The 14,635-nt window shown below is 41.0% G+C and overlaps 1 protein-coding gene and 1 long non-coding RNA gene across 3 annotated transcripts in view; one reads left to right on the forward strand and one right to left on the reverse strand.

Annotated features, from left to right (window-relative positions):
• The window catches only part of LOC112134965 (uncharacterized), a 61,965-nt gene that overhangs the window by 11,736 nt on the left and 35,594 nt on the right, over nt 1–14,635 (reverse strand). Inside the window, exon 2 of one of the 2 annotated variants that reach the window (XR_008509708.2) lies at nt 531–624. The exons of the other annotated variant lie outside the window; for it this stretch is intronic. This is a non-coding gene — a long non-coding RNA (uncharacterized LOC112134965). The remainder of the gene's footprint in view (nt 1–530; nt 625–14,635) is intronic. 2 annotated transcript variants of the gene reach the window in all.
• Nucleotides 1,454–14,635, forward strand: part of PGM5 (phosphoglucomutase 5) — a 178,341-nt gene continuing 165,159 nt past the window's right edge. The window contains exon 1 of the mRNA XM_024252660.3: nt 1,454–2,402. Within this exon, the coding sequence (XP_024108428.2) occupies nt 2,142–2,402 (261 nt within the window). The 5' untranslated portion in view covers nt 1,454–2,141. The remainder of the gene's footprint in view (nt 2,403–14,635) is intronic.

Raw genomic sequence — 14,635 nt, forward strand, 5'->3', positions numbered from 1 at the left:
GATCTTGGAGACTGAGTAGAGACTAGAGGAAAAAAACAAAAAACAAAAAACTACCTCCCCGACTTGCCACACTATTCTTTTAAGAAAATGTTAATTGACAAATTAAAATTGTATGTATTTACGGGGGTATAATGTGATGTTATGATATATGTATACATTGTGGAATAATGAAATCCAGAGAATTAATAGATTCATCACCTCAAAACCTATCTTTTTTGTGGTGAGAACATTTGAAATTTATTGTCTTAGCAATTTTGAAATACGCAATACTTCATTGTTAACTACAGTCACCATGCTGTGCTGTAGATCTCAACAAAATATATCCTTCCTGTCTCAACTAAAACATTGTACTCTTTGACATTTCCCCATTCCTCTCACCCCTCCAAAAACACCCATTCTTTATGTTGAAGAGAATGGCTAAAAAGTCCCAGCACGTTTCAGCTGATGGCTTCAGTGGTTTTCCCATCACACTTCAATGTTATTAATAAAAAGGGGAGGGGCAATACATAATTCGGACAGGCTGAAAGTACCATTGTAACCACTTTCTTGACTTCACAGAAAAAGTCCTCTTGTTTTCATCTGTAACATGGGAACTGCATGAATACCATTCTTCTTTTCTTCAGCCTCCAAAGAAAAAACAGATGCAAAGCCTTTTATCAATTGCAAAACAGTATACAATGTGTGTTATTACTCACAGTTGTCTTACAGTGACCAAACACTTTATAAGCCTGTGGCAAGTCAGCCTTAGTCTCAGGAAGTGGACAATATTTGGGGAAGGAGAAGCAGCAGGATATTTCAGGACAGTAGCCATGGTGGGTCCAAAAATTCCTTGAGAGAAATGGGAGATAGAACTTTCTTCCTGCTTTGGGTTTTATCCTGTTAGTCTTTTCTCTCTTCACTCTTATTTTCTATGGAGAATTTGCTGGTTTTGGAGTTTTGGTGCGTTTTATGGAGAGGAGGCAGAAAATCTTTAGCTCCAGCAGAATGAAAAGATACATGCAAAGGAACCTAGCACAGTATCTGGTACCCAGTTCTCCTTTAACTTGGCTTTATTCATTCACTCCTGGTAGGGCATTAATAAGGGCTTTAGCCCCCTCCTATTGAAAATGATTAATTCAGGGAAGAGTTCAGACAGTGTGGACAAATACAGTGTAGGACAAGCCTGTTTCTAAGGCAGGAGCTGGGTAGGGAGGGTGAGAAGGGCGAGAAGAATAGGGAAATATGTGTCGTCTGTGTTGCTGCTGTTGCAACCACCACAACAAACAAACAAGTGGGAAAAAAAAAAGAATTGTCCATACCGGAAAGTGTGCTGTTTTGGAAGAGGCTGGGGAAAGTGTGGATGGCTCTAGTGGGTCCTGTTGGATTGAAGTCTGACAGTGGTGATTCCCTTCAACAAATGGTCGGGGTGGGAGGGTACACACACACACACACACACACACACACACACCCCCCCCACACGCAGCGCCCAGCCTCCGATTTCAGCGCTGGCAGGAGATAACCATTCTCAGCTCGCCTTTCCAGGGTTATTTTTGGCTGGGGCTGTTCGCTGATGGCAAAAGGTTTCAGCCCCCTCCCAAATCCCTCCCCGTCCTTGTTCTAAAGAGAAACTGGTGCGTGTAGGCTGCGCACTCCCAGGGAGACAGGGAGAGGGGCCGGGAGCCGGAGAGGAACCCGGACTCTGCCCAAAGTCTCGCCGCCCGCCGGCTGTTTTCTGGCGGAGGGTGTGCCCCGGAGGGCGGTGATCGCTGGGGAAGGCTGGGGCCAGGCGCGGGTGGAGGCGTCACCGGGGTCGGGCTAGCAGGCCCTGGAATCCGGCTTTCGGGACACCCCGAAAGTGAGTCCAACTTGGGGAGAAACTGAGGGCACCTCGGGCGGTCTGGCAGCAGAGAAGGTGGGCGGGAGAAAACTTTATAGGAAGGCAGAAGCAATCTCTGCTGAGGGAGTCAGCGAGCGGCCGCGCGGAGAGGAGGGGCGGGCGGTCCCCAGCCGGGCGGGTGCAGGGCGCAGGGCGCCGACCTGCTGGAGAGGGGGCCCGGGCGCGAGGCGGAGTCCCGGCGCGCAGCCAGGCTGGTGGGGGCCCCCGGCAGGCTGCAGATTCCCTCCGGCTCCGGGAGCCGCAGCAGGACCGGCCAGGAGGCGCCATGGAGGGGAGCCCCATCCCGGTGCTGACAGTGCCCACCGCGCCCTACGAGGACCAGCGGCCGGCCGGCGGCGGGGGTCTGCGGCGACCCACCGGCCTCTTCGAGGGCCAGCGCAACTACCTGCCCAACTTTATCCAGAGCGTGCTGTCGTCCATCGACCTGCGCGACCGTCAGGGCTGCACCATGGTGGTGGGCAGCGACGGCAGGTACTTTAGCAGGACGGCCATCGAGATCGTGGTGCAGATGGCCGCGGCCAACGGGGTGAGTGTCTGGATGCCCCTCGCTTCCCGCCGCGCCGCCGCCATGCCCTCTCCTAGCCCTTGTCCCCCTACTGTCTCCGGGCCCAGTTGGGAGGCCCCTGCCCGGCCCCGGCTCTGCTACCTCACTCTCGCGTCCTCACGCTCCAGCGCCCCACTCCCGCCGCGCTCGCAGCCTCCCCGGCGCACCCGGACACCGGGTTCTATTAGTACCCACCGCCCCCAAAAGCCTTGAGGGGTCTCCGTCGTTCCTGGAGCCACTCCGGGCGCCCTGGACTCTTCTCCGACTCTGCGCACATCCCGCACCTGCTCATTTTTCTTTCGGACATTCTCTTGCCCGGCCCTGTGGATTCCAAGGCAGCTCCCAGTTTTCCATATTGTTCCCAACGCGTTCACTGCCCACCGTCCCCACACAAACTTCTTTCGCAGGCTCACAACATAGTCCTTCTGCCTCGTGCCCTTTTTGCAATAATCTGCCAATCCCCTAAGTCTTAGCTCTGCCTATTTAACAGTAGTGGTGTCTCAGAACGAACACACACACACACACACACACACACACACACACACACACACACACGACCCCTGACATATTTGGCAAGAGTAGGCCCTGAGGTTTTTAATATTTTGGTTCTTTAACCCAGTGGAATTACTGAATGATTTATTTAATTAGGGTAGGGATGGAGTGGATCAATTTGTTTGATGCTAAACAGCCTGAGCTCGCAGTTCCCAGGAGGCATACCTCTAAATGGTCTGAAATGAGATTTGCAGTGGTTTTCTTAATGCAATTCCCAACTTCTCTCCAAATGCCTTTTGGCATTTGACAACATTTCATGCCTCTTCCCCTTTCGGTTTTCATCCTTGTTTTCTCTCCCTTCTCCCACGACCTTGGGAGTCTTCTTCTGCAATCCAGATTCTCAGACTTAGGGTTTTTCTCCCTCTGCCCCTTTCCTCTCTGTCCTATAACTAGAAGGACCTTTTGGCATAGCCCCATATCCCAGTTTCCTCTTTCCCAGGTCCGGCAGCATCTCAAGGACATCTACAAGAGGGATACCTAATTTCAGGGGTCACTGAATTATCTGTGGGAAACATCGTCTAAAAAAAGTAATTTCATCCTTATTCATGCAACCAGACCCACACTCATAGAACTTTTCTTTAAGGGAAGTGTCTTGCAGGTGTATAAATGAGTGTTAACATCTTTAAAAGCGAAACTGAACAATTCCCTGGCATTTGAATTCCCTCCTTCCTTCCCAACCCTCTCCTTTTCATTTTCTCATTTATTATTAAAAACATTTTTAAAGAATCTCCATGCTTCATATTTATCTACTATAATTCCTCCTTCTCAGTGTTTAAGGGATGGGGAAAGAGGATTTTTTAAAAAACATAATAAAAAGCAATTGGGAGAAACAGGGCCAGTGGTGTTGGGGTGGGTGGTGGAATTGTGATTTTTGACTCCAGTAGACAATGATGCTGGATATATGGGGTTTGATTTCTCTCTGGCTCCTCACTTGGGATTGATGAAGTTTGGCTAGAATCAGGGAGTTGAAGAGAGGTTGACAAAAGGTCTCTTTCACTCTTCTCTGACAGGCTGTTCCCGTGGAGTGATGGAGAATAATGAGCCTTGGGAGAGCTATGGGAGCTCTCATACTCCTTCCCGGGCCAATTTTTTAGGGAGTGAGAGAAACATGGCCTGTCCAATACTTGCTGTGGGTCAGGATATTTTTGAAGCTACAGTTGTTGATTTGCATGGGAAAATTATTATGTCTTATTATTTTTTGGCCCACTTTACCATAAGGACTCTCAGCTTCTTACTTCAATGGGTCTTCTATGACAAACACGCTTTATTAACTCTAAGAGTGGAATTTATTTTAGCAGATAATTAGCACAGGTCAATGTATGCTTAAAATAGTGTCAGATTTAACCTACTAGCTGTTATAAAGGACAGATAACAAATTAAAATCCACATAGAGGCATCAACTCTTAAATAATCTGAAAGTACTGCTTCTAAGAGGGGTGGGCATGGGTGAAGGGAATGGTGGACATGTTTCAGAATTTCAAACAGCCAACTTTAACCAACCTTTTCCTCATTTTGTTCACCTTCTTGGGGGCTTATGCTAAAGTGAAGTGAGTAGCCATAAGGCTGGCTTCAGGAGAAAGGTGGTCTAAAAGGACTGGATAATTATAAGCAAAATTGGTCTTGAATGATTGAAAATTGATGAGAATGTGCTTGTCTCCTGATTTGGCATGCTGAGTTAGACTCAGGAATACTGAACTTGGATTCCAAAGGCTTTGGTCTTTTTTGATATCCTATTGGATAGTCATAAACAAGCTAGAAAAATAGAAAACTAGAATTTATTTTCTTTGAACTGACAAATCTGACCAGTGGGCTGCATTCTCTATATCTGTAAAATCTAGGTTTTGATTGAAAAAGTTAATTTTACAAAGCAATTTTGTTTTTTTAAATTAAATTTCTTTTTTTTTTTTTTGAGACAGGGTCTCACTTTGTTGCCCAGGCTGGAGTGCAATGGCACAGTCTTGGCTCACTGTAGCCTTGACCTCCCCAGATTCAGGTGATCTTCCTACCTCAGCCTCCTGAGTAGCTGGGGCTATAGGTGCACGCCACCACGCACAGCTGATTTTTGTGTTTTTACTACTCATAGGGTTTCTCTGTGTTGCCCAGTCTAGTCTCAAACTCCTGATCTCAAGAGATCTGCCTGCCTTGGTCTCCTAAAGTGTCATGAACCACCATGCCCAGCCTACAAAGCAATGTTCTAGGAAAAACTACAGTTACTCTTTGATTATGTAATTGCTGGAGGAGAAGAAAAACATGGAATTTCTAAAATGATGAACTATATTACTTATATTTTAATATCTCATGAAGTTTGAAATAGACATTTCAAACATAAACATGTATAAAAATTTTTATAAATTAAAAATATAAAATTAAAAACATTATAAAATTATTATTTTATTATAAAATTATTATAGAATCAAAAAACATTATAAATTTAAGCAACTTTTTAAAAAATTTATTTTGGGATTTCCCATGGAGTGATGGAGAATAATGAGCCTTGGGAGAGCTATGGCAGCTCTCGTACTCCTTCCTGGGCCAACTTTTTTAGGAAGTGGAAGAAACATACCCTGTTCAATGTTTATTGTGGGTCAGGATATTTTTGAAGCTATAGTTGTTGATTTGCTTCAAACTTTAAAAAATTTATTATAAAATTATGGGATGTAAAAAAATTTATTATAAAACTATGAAATTTTCAAACTTTCAGAAAAGCAGAGAGATGAGATTAATGGCACTCATAGATAAACACAGAACATAGATTGTAAACATTTTGCTATATTAGTGTCATGATTTTTTTTGCTTGTGTTTGAAAGTATATTAAAGAAAATGATATTTTACCCCTAAATTTTTCAGTACAGATTTCTAAAAAATAACATTTTCCTGTATAGTTACAAAATCATCTTTTCAAACAAAATAAAAAATGGTTTTTTAATATCATTTATTACCCAGTCCACATTCAGATTTCCTCAATTATTATGAAATGTCCTTTTATTTTTTGAGACAAAGTCTTGCTCTTTCACACAGCCTGAAGTGCAGTGAAACAATCATAGCTCATTGCAGCCTCAAACTCCTGGGCTGAAGCGATCCTCCTGCCTCAGCTTCCTGAGTAGCTAGGACTATAGGTGCACACCACCATGCCCAGCTAATTTATTGTTTTTGTAGAGATGGGGGTCTCACTACATTGCCCAGGCTGGTCTCAAACTCCTGGCCTCAAGTGATCCTTCCAGCTTGGTCTCCCTGAAATGTCTTTTGTGGCTGGTTTGTTCAAATTAGTTTCTTCTAATCAAGGGACACACATTGGGTTTGATTATTTAGCTCAAGACTTTTTTAACCTAGAAAATACCCTCACTCTTTTGTTTATGTATTTATTTAATGAAATTGGCTTGTTGAAAAACTAGTCAGTTGTCCTGTAGAATATTTCCTCTTCTGGAATTTTCTAGTTCCTTTTTATGGTGTCATTTAACTTTTCACTCTGTTTTCTGTTTTTTTGTGGTTAACTGGAAGTTAGTTCTAAAAGCTTTTAGGCCTGCTATAACAAAATACCAAAAACTGGATGACTTATAAAGAACAGAAATTTATTTCTCACAGTTCTAGAGACTAGCAAGTTTAAGATCAAGATGCCCGCAGTTTTGATATCTGGTTAGGACCAACTTTCTGGTTCATAGATTGGCCTTCTTTCTGGGCCCTCACATAGTGGGAGAGACTAGCTAGCTCTCTGGGGCCTTTTTTATAAGGGCACTAATTCCAATTATGAGGGCTCTGTCCTTATGACCTAATGACCCCCTAAATGCCCCACCTTTTAATACCAGCACCTTTGGGGTTAGGATGTCAACATATTAATTTTGGGAAGACATACACATTCAGCCCATTGCAAGGTTTAGTTAGATTCAGGTTCAACTTCTTTTTTTAAAGAATATTTCATAGGCAATAATGTGTATTCACATCCCATCATTAGTGATGCTGAGAGATCCCAAGGTTAGGGCGATCACTGCCTATCTCCTCTGTTATATTCCCCCTTGGGTCAAGCCAGTAGTCTGTGATGTGAACTTTGTACCATGTGTATATTCAGTTATATTCTGTATCAATAGTTACTTGATTGTTTTAGCATTTATTAATGATCCTTGCTTGAGTTGATTATTTCATTAGGGGTTTCAAAATGGTGAATTTCTAATTCTCTAATTCTATCTACATGTTTTAGCTGGCATTTTTCTATAAGCAGACCATTTTCTTCACAACTGGGTTGTTTGGCTACCCTGAAACATAGTTCCTTCTGGGAAGGCAGAACTTATGTTTATTTCTGTCTTTTAAAAATTACTGGTGTTTGGAGTGAAGATTTGGTGAGTTGACTACCTCCACAGGTGACAAATGAATTTTGTTTTGTCTCACTTTTGCTTTTTTGAATATCACTGTGGATGCTTGGATTTTTATATTTAATTTGAATGGATTAGGGAATAAATGAGAAGATAGTTTTTATCTGTTTCTGTAGTTTTTATGTGGCTATGTGAACTTACATTTAAAAATTCCCAGAAATATTTTAATTCCTCTTTAAAGATATAAACTATGTCAAACTATAAAGCAAAAGAAAAACCAATCATGTGAAGAGTAAATAGTATCCTTTAAATGAATTGTGGTTAAGCTTAGTTTGTAACTAATTACTTTTTTATTTTCTTTCTATTTTTATCTGCTTCAGAGCCTCTTCAGCGGTTTAGATCTTCTATGTGTCAAATTATTCTAATCTCTTAAAAAGTTGAAGAGCTAAAATACAACACAATGACTACAGGAATGCCTTTGTCCTTTTCTGGGTGGGTACACCTAAGGCAACTTCTTTTTCTCTTTTTTGTTCTCTTCTTCTTTCTTATTCTTAAATCACCTTCAATATTGGACAGATGACAGCACTGTGCCTGCCTCAAGATGTTTCTAACTTTTTCTTTTTCTTTTTTTTTTTTTTTGAGACGGAGTCTTGCTCTGTCACCCAGGCTAGAGTGCAGTGGCACGATCTCGGCTCACTACAACTTCTGCCTCCTGGGTTCTAGTGATTCTCCCAACTCAGCCTCCTGAGTAGCTGGGGTTACAGGTGTGCACCACCACACCGGGCTAATTTTTTGTACTTTTACTAGAGACGGGGTTTCACCACGTTGGCCAGGCTGGTCTTGAACTCCTGACCTCAAGGGATCCGCCTGCCTTGGCCTCCCAAAGTGCTGGGATTACAGGTGTGAGCCACTGCGCCTGGCCATTTGTGACTTTTTCTAAAGTCTTCTTTCTCTGGAGATGACATTATATAATAGTACTGTTCAATAGAAGTTTCTTTGATGATGGAACTGTTCTATAATCTGCATTGTCCCAGCCACTAGCCATATGTGACTACTGAACACTTGAAATGTGGCTAGAGCAACTGAAGAACTGAATTTTGCATTTTACTTAATTTTAACTAATTAAAATAGAAATGCAAATAACCATAAGTGGTTAGTAGCTACCATACTGGACAGCAAAGATCTATAATTCAGCATTTAAAATCGGTTTTGTTTTGTTTTCAAAAATGGAGTCAGACTGTTACAACCCAAAAGAACTATAGGTTAAATTAAGGTAAATCACCAAATACTACATACACATTTGGGAAATCCAAACCAGATTTTTTCATGTGATAACCACACCCTCTTTTGACTTTAGCCTTGGAGGAAATGGAGTATGGCAGAAAAAACCCTGTATCAGCAGCTGGAAGACTCACCTTCTTTTCCTAGCTCTGCCATATATTGACCAAAAGAGTCAAAGTCCATTCAGATGGTTGAGGGGCCTTGGAATTTTGTTTTTGGTTTTCACATACAAGTTGGAGGGCAGATGCGTTAGCCACTTGAAATACCCAGAAACCACTTGTTTCCTCATCTAAAAATCAGGTATGACATGATCATTTAATTATCCTGGAAATCAGATGAAGCACTGCATATGAAAGCACTTTGTAACATCGATAGCACTGGGAAATGTAAAGACCTTTTACTGAAATATAAAGGCGTATGGTCAACTGAATATATCTCAGATAATTATGATTTGACTGTATGTATTGAATATAACCTGTAGTGGGCCCCTTGGTAAACAACTTACAGTTTTGTTGCAAGTTTTAGCCAGGAGAAAATTTATTTGTTGACTAGTCATGCCCTATATTGGCCACATGATGAGCAGCAATGATATTAACACACAGTGCACCTTGCAGAATTCAAGAATGTCTCAGTGTCTTGTGAACTAGGAAGCTGAAATGCAGTGGTATGCAGAAGGCTGACTCAGTCGGAGCCTTGGGAGTGTCCTCCAGATAGATGTTTGTGCACGTTGTATTTGATTCCAGTTGGCCATGAAAAGCTGGTTGCTCTAAAGAATGAGAATATACTTGGTTTTGCATTTACTAGAACTATCTGGGGAACAAATCTGGGGGTGGAAGAAAGAAGGGAGGGAGTGAAACCTGTGCTTCAATACCTAGGGCTTCTTTCCTGGAATGGATCTGAGAATCTGGGATTGGGTGGCTAATATCTCATCTCTAGAAGGGAGAAAGAACTGGGCGGTGATTGCTTTGTATTTTCTACTGGAGTTCACTACAGAATAGGTGAATGGAATGGGCTGCTATGATCCAGACATTAGGGAGGACAGGTTTGTGATACATTAGAAAATTTGAATGAGCCCTTCTATGATTCTCTCTTCCCTCTTTCTGCTTCCCTTTCTGAATCCCCATCCCCAAGTTGTGGAATTAGCAAATCTATCATGTGAGCAATAGCAAACTTACGGGAGCCCTTGGCTCCATCTATCTCCCTGTTTGTGTCAGTTCATTCTGGATGCTTTTAGTCTGTGGTCTTCATTCACTCTTTTTATGGGGAAGTAAAGGAGTGGGAGAGGTTGTGAGAACAGCTGGGTCCTCCCAGTTGCTGGGGTGGTTATTTTAAGCTTTGTTTAATGTGTCCAGAGACCCAGATGGCATTTTTAACTAAGCTGCTTTATTAAATCTTGTGATAAAGCATAGTGATGTTTATTGAAAACGCAGACACACATCAGCAACATTATGCGTGAAACTTGCTCTAAGAATTTTCTATAAAACATCTGTTCTCTTTGAGCCTTTTGTGAACTCTGGAAGTTTGCTAGTTTCTATACAGACTTGAGGACGAGAAGTTGGAACCCGCTTTTGGAGATGTCCAAGCATAGGTATTGGAGTCATTAATCCTAACCCTCTCAGTTTTAAGGCCCCGGATACCCTTCTGTTAGACAACAGTAACATGAGCAAGCACTGTAATAACATTTAAACAAGATTATTTGGAAATAATGGACAAGAAAAATTAGTATAAACTTTTCAGGGATTTTAAAATTAAAGATAAAAAGCTAGGGCTTCAATGACCTGTGTTAGCCTATAGCCTTAAGAGTCAATTTGCAAACACTCAAGATTTGGCCAATATGCCTCTACCACTTCTACTTAACAGTCAAAGGGAAATTTTTAGATTCTTTCATCTGATTTGACTCTCTTAGTTACGAATAAGAGGATATCTAGAATATATATGTGACTTGTTAAAATGAAAATCCACCTTCTCTGAGTCTTCAAATATCTTTCATATCTTACATTTTTAGTGACATCAACTTTTGAAGTCATGTCCGTAGTTGTATGAAAAGAAAAATTTCAGGAACATTCAACCTCAAAAGTTCTTTTTCTTTGTCTGAAGTCGTAGAAGCATTTGACTTTTACTTTCTCTTTTTAAGTTTGTACTAGTAGGTATTTTGTATAAATATAATATTTAATTATTGCCTTTGTATTGTTTTTCTCTAGTAAACATCCTGGTTTTTAGCTATCAATATGTAGTTTTACATTTAGGGATTCCTAATGGAAAGAGAAAGGAATCTGAAATCAGAGGACAAGAATTTATTCTACTTGACAAAACACATGCAAAATACTGGAAGGAGAGTTTTACAACAAATATTTAATATCTATGACATGTAAAAAGGTTTTCCAAATCAAGAAAATTCCAACAATTCAATACAAATATCATCAATAATAACACATGAACAGGTGGCCAACCTTATTAATAACCAGAGAAATATAAATTAAAACAATCCATCAACTTGTAAAAAAGATGAAATTACCCAGAGTTGGTGTTGGTGATGGAAAATTGTCATGTTTGTATACTGTTCATAGAAGTTAAATTGACACAACTTTTTGGTCAGGCAATTTGGAAGTATATATCTAAATTAATAGAGTAGTTTTCTAATAACCTGGGAATCTCTTAATCTAAGAATCTATACTGTAGATTTTTCTAGAACAAATGTACAAACATCTACAGTGAGTAGATGTACCCATGTACCCATGTACAGTGAGTACAAGGGTACTCACTGCAGCATTTTGCTAAGGAAAAACTCAGAAAAAATCTGTATGTTCAACAGAGAACAGGTACATAATTTATGACACAACCACACAATATACACCACTAAAATAAAGGATATAAATTTATATGTAGTATGAAAAAGATGTGAATGATCGCTTGTTGGTGAAAAACAGCAATGACTGGAATATTGTGTGTAATGTAATCCTGCTTTTCTGTATATAATGTAGGCATAGAAAATAGGATTGGAAGGACATACTCTAGTGAACAGTGGATATAGCTTGGGTGGAGGGAGTGTATAATGGGGAAGGAGAGTCCCTTTTCCTATCTATTCCATATACATCTCTGGATTTAAAAGATCATACATGCATATGCATTACCTTCAAAATTAAAACAATAAAGACAAAAGTAGAAGCTTTGGATTTGAATCATGATACTACTGTTTGCAACTTATATGACCGTGGGGAAGTCGCCTAGCCTCCTGGGGTTTATTTCCTCATTTATAAAAATAGGGAAAGTAATAATACTTGTCTACATATCTTCTAGGGTTGTTAGGAGGATTGAATGTGATAATGGGTTACAGCATTATGAATTATTTATTCATGTAACACAATTATTATAAAAATAGTTTGCTCTGATTAAAATAAAAGAAGGACGAGTTCATGTGTGTTTTTCAGTCCCAGTAGCTTTAACCAGAAAGCGCCTGCTGATGTGGTGATCACAGTTGCTTTGGTGCAGCTTCCTCTTGACTTTTGGCATTTCTCCATGCTGCTAGCTAAGGCTGAGGTGGCGACTGCTGAAGGTGTGATCTCCTCCCCCTCCCAGCACACATTTGTGTGCGTACTCACACTCATGCACACACACACACACGCACACTCTATCACAGTACATGAGGTGGCAGCAGCTGCTCCGGCATAGACTTTCACACAACATAAAGGACTTTTTTGGTGTGATCTGTGCATTATTTCCTGTTAAGCATGAGCTGAGTCAGTGCCATGCTTTTCCATTTGAAACCTTTCTGAGGCTCAGGCTGTGTTAAGAGCAAACCCTCTCCCCTCCATGCCCACCCCATGGCCCTCTACTGAAGCCAGATCTTAATCTGCTCATTTCATGAGGATTTTCAAACCGAATGGACTGGGCCATGTGAGAGATTACTGAAAGGAACAGACCAAGCAGAGGCTAAGAGCCTCCACGCTAATCTGCTGAGTCGTCTGAAAATGCACAGCTGCGGGAGCTCACGGTGCTTTAAAGTACCTTGGCAGGATGTTTGTCAGGGGGCCTGTTCCTGCAGCCCTGCTGAATGTTTGGTTAGGAGGCATAATCTTTTTTTGGACAGGATCTCCCAAATGTAAAGTGATAAATGCTAATGTGGAATATAGTACAGAAGATCCAGCTTGGGTGTCATAAATAACAATAAATTGTTTAATCTTGCTGAGTTGTAAATCTATGATTACCAGAGGTCTTTAGTTCACTGGAACATAGTATGGGGGCAGGGGCACTTAGCAAATAGGCAGTTATTATTTTCCAACCAGACAGAAACTGGTCTGATGGAATTTATCTAAAAATGCATACACATGTATTTTAATTAATTGTGACAATTACTCAGAGAAAACACATGGCCCTAAAGAGGCTGAGGGGTTTTTTTGTTCTACCTATAAATGTATATGTATATTCACTTATATTCTACCTATGTATAAGTAAGAGAAAGAGTTTTTGTTTTGGGGATATATATTTATACGTATCTATATAGATAGATATACACATACTTAATTTCTGTCTACCTATTAAGGTGCGGTGCCAGATGGAAAGTATTTTTAAGCATTTAGATAGTTTATTCTATAGCATATGTGTGCATATAGCCCCCCCATAAAGCTTTGTCTCTTTTCTGGATATATTTAACAAGAGGCTAGAACAGAGTCTAAAATATCAGAAATGTTTGAACATTCCATAGAAAAGAAGGAGGTGTTTCCAAATGACCTATGTTTTTATGGCAATAAATAGAACTTGTGCTGCGTTGGATGGGTCAGGAGTAAGGAATATAAACAGTGTAAGTATGACTATTCCAGGCAGAAATCTACCTTGTAAGAACAGCTTTGTGCGGTGAGCTCAACAACATTGATCAGTTAGCAGTCCGGTTCAGTACAACATTGATCAGGTAGCAGGCCGGTTCGGCAGTGCCAATCGGAGACACAGATGGGGACAATCAAAGAAGATGCAGGTTAGGACAAGGATGCAGACATGTACCTGTCACTACCATAGACTTCAACAGCTTCTTAGTGAGCAGGTTTATGATTAAAGAAGAAAGACATCGTTGATATGTAAGCATGTTACAATTAATTTGCTGTTTAGTTATTGGCAAACTACATCCAGTTTTTAGTTTTTAGGTTTTTTTTTTTTTCTTTTTTCTTTTTTGAAACAGGTTCTTGTTCTGTCATCCAGGCTGGAGTGCAGTCGTTATCCAAGCTCACTGCAGCCTTAAACTCCTGGGCTCAATGGATCCTCCCACCTCAGCCTCCCAAGAAGCTGGGACTACAGGTGCATGCCACCATGGCCACCTAATTTTTCTTATTTTTTGTAGAGATGAGGTTTTGCCATATTGCCCAGGCTGCTCTTGAGCTCCTGGCTTCAAGCCATCCTCCTGTCTTGGTTTCCCAAAGTGCTGGGACTATAGGTGTGACTCACCATGTCTGGCCTACGTCCAGTTTAATTTATACTACAGTGTTGGTTTAGTCCTCAAACATGTTTTTGTTTTACATATAAAAATTTGAGGTAAAAGAACATTTTTACATTGGTGAATAATGGTACATTTAAATAATGGACAACTGTATCCATTAAAATCATGTTGTGGAAGAATATTCAGTGACATGGAAAGATTGACTCAAGGGCAAGTGAAATGTGTCAAGAGTCTGTTAGGTACTAGACACTGTAAACCGGGTCTTGGCTGTGTTACTTCCTTACATCCTCCATCATGTGATCTTTTAGATAACAAAACCGAGATGCATAGGGATTTGGGATCTTGCTCAAAGTCACTCAGGCAGTAGGTGGCAAAGTCAATTCTTACATTCTTTCCCATTGAACACCAAAATCTCAGCTTACCTCAGGGCACTCAACTCTGCTTTCTTGACCCAGACCCAGGTAGACCCAATGGACACTTGTAGTTCTTATCCTGGGATCCAGCTGGGGTGGTCACCTCATAAAATGGCAACAAGCGGGACCCTTTCTTGTTCTAGTGAGTCAGACTCTATACCTTAAAGATTTCAGAGCACTTCCTGTGTACCGAAATTGCCTCATTACCAGGAAGGACATACTTCCAATTTTCACCACCTC

The sequence above is a fragment of the Pongo abelii genome, chromosome 13, assembly GCF_028885655.2.
Source record: "Pongo abelii isolate AG06213 chromosome 13, NHGRI_mPonAbe1-v2.0_pri, whole genome shotgun sequence".
In the NCBI taxonomy this organism is placed as follows: domain Eukaryota; kingdom Metazoa; phylum Chordata; class Mammalia; order Primates; family Hominidae; genus Pongo; species Pongo abelii.